This window comes from Chrysemys picta, chromosome 24 (assembly GCF_011386835.1).
Source record: "Chrysemys picta bellii isolate R12L10 chromosome 24, ASM1138683v2, whole genome shotgun sequence".
NCBI classification, from domain to species: Eukaryota; Metazoa; Chordata; order Testudines; family Emydidae; genus Chrysemys; species Chrysemys picta.
The window spans coordinates 10,676,552-10,683,963 of NC_088814.1; the positions used below are offsets into that span (position 1 = coordinate 10,676,552).

At 48.8% G+C, this 7,412-nt stretch overlaps 1 protein-coding gene across 2 annotated transcripts in view; it reads left to right on the plus strand.

Annotated features, from left to right (window-relative positions):
- The window catches only part of LOC101937114 (acid-sensing ion channel 2-like), a 96,495-nt gene extending 89,283 nt beyond the window's left edge, over positions 1–7,212 (plus strand). For both annotated transcript variants that reach the window (XM_065577329.1, XM_042840434.2), the window contains one exon: positions 6,855–7,212. Coding sequence is in view for 1 of the 2 variants with exons in the window: in XM_042840434.2 (XP_042696368.1) it covers positions 6,855–6,959 (105 nt within the window). In the remaining variant the exon portion in view is untranslated. The remainder of the gene's footprint in view (positions 1–6,854) is intronic.
- The last annotated feature ends 200 nt before the right edge of the window (positions 7,213–7,412 follow it).

The window sequence follows — 7,412 nt, forward strand, 5'->3', positions numbered from 1 at the left end:
CGTGAGGTAAAACAGGTGAGATCAACCCTGGTGAGGGTGGAGCACTGACCTAGCCTAGTTTATCTCACAGCATCTTGTCTTCCCTGTATTTTTAGCTCAAGATAGCTCACTCATTAGTTACCCTGAGGTAACTTTTTTAGCAGTGAAGATTAAGGCTCAAGAGAAAGGAACTCCAGATGCCTTCTCGTGAAGCATCATGTGTTGGCAACTGGTGGGGTCAGGAGGACATGGTTTCACTAACCCCAAGCATTATCATGAGCCAGGTGCCCCCCCCAAAATCATGAGATTGTCTTAAAAATCACGAGGTGCTTTAAAATAATAAATTGTGGGCTCTCTTCATTTGCCTTCGAGTTTCTGAGTCTTCAGGGGGGGTCACGTTTTCAGGATTTCCGCACTTCCAGGAGGGTTAGAACCTGCCTTTTTATATGAACATAAAAACAGCCATACTGGGTCAGACCAAAGGTCCATCTAGCCCAGTATCCTGTCTTTTGACAGTGGCCAATGCCAGGTGCCCCAGAGGGAATGAACAGAACAGGTAATCATCAAGTGATCCATCCCCTGTTGCCCAATCCCCGCTTCTGGCAAACAGAGGCTAGGGACACCATCTCTGCCCATCCTGGCTAATAGCCATTGATGGACCTATCCTCCATGAATTTATCTAGTTCTTTTTTGAACCCTGTTATCGTCTTGGCCTTCACAACATCCTCTGGCAAAGAGTTCCTCAGGTTGACTGTGCGTTGTGTGAAGAAATACTTCCTTTTGTTTGTTTTTAACCCGCTGCCTAATAATTTCATTTGGTGAAAACCAAGCTGCTCCCAAATAATAATGATTATGATGACTGAAAGAATCCCATGATTCCAGGAGCTGGGGCTTTAAGAGACACACCAAATATGGCAAGGCTCAGCCACGCTGTGGGAAGCATCCTCTGGACAAGTTGTCCGACTTGTGGCAATGACCTGTTTATCCATAATATGAGAAAGATGAATCCGTTCGGATGCCCCTTTTGTGGTGCAGTGTCCACAGAGCCTGAAGAGGGTTACTGCTGCCGAATTAATGATGCTGCTTCATGCAGCCAGAAGGAGGTGACTGGCATGGGCTGTGCAGACGCCCAGGGTGTGCTGGGAAGCCCTATGGAAACTGTGTGAGCAAAGCAACTAGCTTAGCACCCATTTATACCAACCCCTTTTCCCTGCTGAAATCCAAGCTCTCCAGTTCCATTTTAAGTGGGTCGCCCTCATCTAAAACCAAGGGCTCTCTCCTCATTGCCATGTTCATTAGCTTCCAGCACGAGTCGTCGGTGATGTAAATATTGTCCCTGCTGGAGATCCTGGAGAGCTGGAGAACGTGGGACAGGGAAGGGAGAGGGACACAGAGATAGGGACACAGAGAGTGGGAGAGGGGAGACATGGAGGTTGAAAGAGGCAGGGGACACAGAGCTCAGGGTTACTTGGGTCTGGGTGGGTTTGGCTCAGGCCTTTCTCATGCTCTCGGCACGGGCAAAATGCACATAAATCCCTCCATGCGGGTCATACCCACCTGTAGAGCAGAGCCCTCAAGAGACACCAAGTTGTTCCCCCACGCACCAGGAGAGAGGCCTCACAGTTAGCAGTGCTCAGCACTGGTGCCTTTTCCGGGCTGGGTTCTGCGGCGACGGTACAATCCCCAACCACCGGAGAAAGTCTGGAACGCAAAACGCCATAAACCACTTCAATGAGCGCCTGGCACGTTCCTGCTGCCCGGCTCAGAGAGAGGATTCTGGCAGGCGTCCAGGCGAGGTCCCTGCCAAGCCCTCATGCCTTGGCAGAAGCGCTGGCCACAGATCTCGCCTGGCGTGGGATCCAAAGCAGCAGGGCCTTACCTCAAAGACAAACTTTCTGTGCTAGCAGCCTTGACCGAGCAAGGAGAGAAGAAAGGTGTGCAGGGGAGCAGAACTGCAGTCACGTGGAAATCTCTCCTGGTGGCACCTTTCATCCACATGGAGCCAGTTCCTCAGCTGGGGTCGGTCGCCCGAAGCTGCGTTGACTCCCAAGGAGCTGCGTCAGCTTACGCCAGCCGAGAATCTGGCCCAAGAGGGAGCTCAGAAGCAGGTTTTCATCAATATTCTCCCATCCAAGGTCTGGTTGGCAGGAGCAGGCCTGCCAGGGAAGCCACGTTGATGGAAAGCAACAACAAGAGGGTCCGGTCACAGACACTGCAAAGGAAATTCCTGACATGGGGTGTCCATGCACTGAATGCAGGAGTTATTCTTCTAGCACTAGGCACAAGCTACCGTTCAGCCTGAGTCGTCCCCTCCTCACCCCGCCGTGCGTAACTCCATCCCATTACTCCCAGTTACACAGGCTTGGACTCAGGCCAAGCCGACACTGAAACATTTTTCCGGCAGCGCTATGTCAGTTTGGGGCGTGAAAATAACACCTGAGCATTTTCCATCAGTCGATCTCAAAGCACTTTTGCAGGCAGAGAAATGGAGGCAAAATGATTCGCCTGAGGTCGCTGGCAGAGCTTGGAACAGACCCCAGGTCTCCTGCATCCTAGGCTTGGGCACTAGCCACTAGGCCACACACCCTCCAATAGTTGAGAAAAAAAGTGGGAATGTGACTCTCTTAGGCACCGTTGGGCCTGCTGCAGGGAGAGGGGAGCATGATCTTAGACTACATGTATGGAGGGGTCTGTTCCCAGAAGAGCCTGAACATTCACCCAACCCCTAACCCAGCATTCAGGGTGCTCAGGCCTGGCATATGCAACATTACCAGCTTTGCCAGTGCCTGCAGCCCTTGTCTGCCTGAGCACAGCGGAAGGTGGGCACACGCAGGAGAGAGAGTGTGTGTGTTACAGGAGCAAGACCTGCCTCTCAGAATCAGCACATGGCAAGCCACTCTGGTACCAGGGAGAGTGATGAGCTAGCCAGCCATGTGGCTGGCCTATCAGGGCAAGTCTAAGGTACACGGTAAGCAGCTTCAGCTCTGGGTCAGGTTTGCAACCAAGCCCCTTTCTGACCACACACAAATCAGTCTGACTCGGGTCAGCCAGCTTGCAGGTCCCGGGACCTAGGACCCTACTGGGGAGGTGGTTCAGAGCCGGGGTCCTGCTGTGACTCAGCTCCAAGCCCCGTCATTTCTCAGTGTGGACACAGCTCAAGCCCTGGGCCTGAGTCAGAAGGTCTGCATAGTGCAGTCCAGACACATTAGCACGGCTGCGAGACCTGAGTCCAGCAACTGTGAGCCCAGATTTACAATGCAGTGTGGCTGCTCAAGCGGGGGCTTGGAAACACCAGGTCCCCAAGCCTGGGTCCCACAGACCCAGGCTTAGTGTGTAGTGTAGACACATGCTCAGAAGGCTATTAGGAGTCTGCACAGCAGAGCCAAGGCCTGCCCCTGGCCCCACTGGAGTCAGTGAGAGTTTGAGATGAGACCTTCCACCACCACATGGGGAGGCAATGCTGCCAGAAACATCCTCCCCCCTCAGGCCTGGTCCCCTGGCCCCGTCACTCCCCCTGATACTGCCTTATGGAGATGTGTCCTTGGAGCCCGCAATCTCCAACAGCTGCTCTCACCGTTCCATGCCGTTGGTCTCACTTTTGGAGAGAGGATGTTAGACAGGTGTCGGGTTGCGGGGGAGAACATGCAGATCTTGCTGTCCAATGGCCTGTCTGGGGAAGTTGCTGAGCAAGCATTTGCAGCTGGAGGCTGGCTCTCTGCAGGGAGGTCTTTCATAGCTTCATAGAGTCCAAGGCCAGAAGGGACCATGGTGATCTTCCAGTCGGACTCCTGAACAACACAGGCCAGAGAACTTTTCCAAAATAATTCCTAGAGCAGCCCTGCTAAAGAAACAGCCCATCTTGATTTAAAAATGATCAGTGATGGAGAATGCCCCACAGCCCTTGGTAAGTTATTCCCGTGGTTAATTGCTCTCACCATTCAAAATTTACACTTTCCTTCCAGTCTGAATTTGTCTAGCTTCAGCTTCAGGCCATTGCATCGTGTTAGATCTTTCTCTGCTAGCTTGAAGAGCCCATTATTAAATATTTGCTCCCCACGCAGGTACATATAGACCATGATGATCAGGTCACCCCTTAACCCTCTCTTTGCCAAGCTAAATAGAGTGAGCGCTGTCTTGAGTCCTCTCACAGCCATGCAGCAGCCACGTCACTCTGTGCCTGGATGCTCCAGCCATTCCTCACTCTTCCCTTGGACCCTTAAGGAGAGGATTCCTACTCACCATGCCCCCCACCAGCTGGTCCTGCCTCATCCTCTGTGCACTCAGAGGGCTGCACCTTCCGGGGACCACTGTGATTCCACAGGACAGGAGGGGCAAGGATTAGGGAATGCACATCGCTGAAGTGGTAACAGGAGTGCACCATGTCTGTATCGATTGTCATGCTCACTGATAGAATCAGAGACATCTACTGGGACACTGTAAGGACCAACTCCAGTATACACAAGCAGGTCTGAATTTCTTGCTAACCATTCCCCATAATAACATACGAGACAACCCCTTAATACTAAGATAAAGATATATCACCATCTACTTGTGGGGGCACTGCCTACATTAAACATTATAATATATAAATAGTTAGCTCAGTGGTTTTTAACCTGTGGTCTGCAGACACCTGGGGGTCCACAGACTATGTGTAAGATTTCCAAAGGGGTCCGCACCTCCATTTGAAATTTTTTAGGGGTCCACAAATGAAAAACGGTCGAAAACCACTGAGTTAGCTAATAGCCACTAGATGGCGCTTAGGAACATGTACCATAGTCCCTGGGCTTTTGTAGGACAGATAAAACTTCTTGTGTCCTGAAGTCTGCTATTAACTCTTCACATCAGCTCGTGATGTCAGAAGCAAAAGGTGTGTTAATTCATTAATTCTGCACAGCAGCTGGCCAGAGGCACCAAGTCATTTCTGCAACGGCATCCACTTCCCACTGCTATGGAAATGCACAGGGATACGTCTGTGAAATAAATCTGAGAGATGGCTCCCTGCCCGGAACCAATTCTCCGGAGCACTCTGCATGTCAGGGGGGTTGGGTCATGGGACAAAACCCTCAGAGCAGCATCCCCAGCCACAAAATTTTGTAAAAGCAAAAATAAATCCCACCCTGAAAAGGACGGGAGCGAGAAAACCACTAACACTCTGCCCCCTCCTTGCAGAATTTGAGAGCTATGTATTAATAATGCACAATTAACAGAAACTGCTTCATCTAATCATTCATCAGGAGATATGTTTGAGTGCCTTGGCGAGAGTGGTATTAATGGCTCGTGGCACTGCAATTTATAATGGGCTGGGTAACAGGTATTTAATACTTGAAAGCTGGGCTTCTCTGCCACGCAGAATTTATTTAAGACAACGATTTCTATTCTTCAGTCGTTGTGTGATCATTCTTTTTTTTTTTCTACCTGTGTTTCTTGCATTTAAAAGGTCACTGGGAGGCAACAAACAGGACTGCATGGTGCAGGATTCAGTGCTAAGAACTGCGTTGTCGCCACTCGCCAGGTTAAAATCATGAATCACCCATGCCAAGGTGCTGAGGGCAACATTTAACTCAGGATATCTTCATTAATTTATTTATTTTATGCCTATCTCCTAGAACTGGAAGGGACCTTGAAACATCACCAAGTTCAGCCCCCTGCCTTCACTAGCAGGACCAAGTACTGATTTTGCCCTAGATCCCTAAGTGGCCCCCTCAAGGGTTGAGCTCACAACACTGGGTTTAGCAGGCCAATGCTCAAACCACTGAGCTATCCCTCCCCCATGGCACTCCTCCTGCAGACTTAACACTGTGGGCTTTACGACACAACCAGGAATTTAGTGAAAGTTGTACCTCTAGTCAGGAAAGAATCAGGACCAGAGGATGTGAGTTCAATCCTTGAGGGGGCCATTTAAGGATCTGGGGCAAAAAATATGTCTGGGGATTGGTCCTGCTTTGAGCAGGGGGTTGGACTAGATGACCTCCTGAGGTCCCTTCTAACCCTGATATTCTATGATTCTATGATGCTGGTTACTCAGTATCTTGGATGTTTGAAAGTAGTCTGGGCCCTACAGTACAGTGCCCTAGTGGGTTGACCACTGGAGTGGGACTCAAGAGACTTGAGTTCTACTTCGTGGGCCAGTCACGTCACTGCCACATGCCTCAGTTTCCCCATCTGTAAAACGGGGCTAATGATCCTGCTGTGCTTTGAGAGCTACTAATGTAAAGCGCTATGTAAAAGCTAGGTACTGGCATTGTGTGCAACATCACCACATTCATATTGTGTTGCCTATGATTTTTAACCTGAGCAATTTAATCCTGCAGTAATTGGAGCTGGTCTGACTCGGGCTAGTCTATATGGGAATTTATACTGCTATAAGCTAAGGTGTGAATTTTAACCAATATAGCACTGCCTGTAGAAGCCTGCATGTGTGAAGGGTTAAAATCCATGTGCATTTTATATAACTACCTGGTATATGGATTGTGCCAGCTCTTTTCCAGACCCAAAGTCCAGAGTATAGTCAAGGGACCAGAGGCCTAGCAAATAGTGATCAGCTAAGAGAAAGCTAGGGTAAACAGATAATCTTGTTTTGCTAAAATAAGATTAGTCAGCCAATTTCCAGGTGTTGGAGCTGAGAACTAAATAATTGTGTCTTATTCAGAGTTGCAGATTGAACAAAGAAGTCCAGTTTCAGTTGTTAGTTTCTTCTGTGGGGAGACGTTCTTCCCACAGATTCAACCTTCAATTTATGAAAAGTTGGCACATGTCAGTATAAGATATGGCCTCCTCCCACTTCCCTTTCCGAGGGACCAATGCCTGCCTTAAAACATAAAGGAGACAATCTTTATTGCCATATACTTTCACTGTTTCTTTGTTTTAACCCCTAGGAATGTATCTGCTGGACAATCAGAGGAGCTACCCCATTCCTATGGACCCCAAATCAGAATTCAACATATTTATTTTATACTAATAACATTTTATCAAAGTATTAATTAAATGTTAACTTGCTAACTTGAGACCATGGGCGGAGACATTATGTAACCTGTTAACCATTGGCTAATGTGCTATCTTGTCTTGCTGCAAAACCTATCCCGGGGTGTGGAACTGCCTACCCCGTCACTTCCCCCCGCCCATGGAAAATCCATATATTCTATTGTAATCAATTGATGGATGGTGTCTCTGAGCCTAATAAGCAAGGTGACACTCCGCCAGCGCTGTGTGTAATAAACTCCTATGCTTGACCTCTACACGGTGTGGATTTATGTCCTTCAGTGTGGACACTCTTATTCCAGTATAAGAGGGCCTTCTTTTCAGTTTAGTTTATGTCACTATGGAAGGGGTTTTAGTTAACCCAGAAAAAGCCACTCTTATTCCAGAAAAAAAGCAGAGACTTACACTGGAAGAACTATCTCGGTTCAACAATACCATTATAATTACACTGGCAT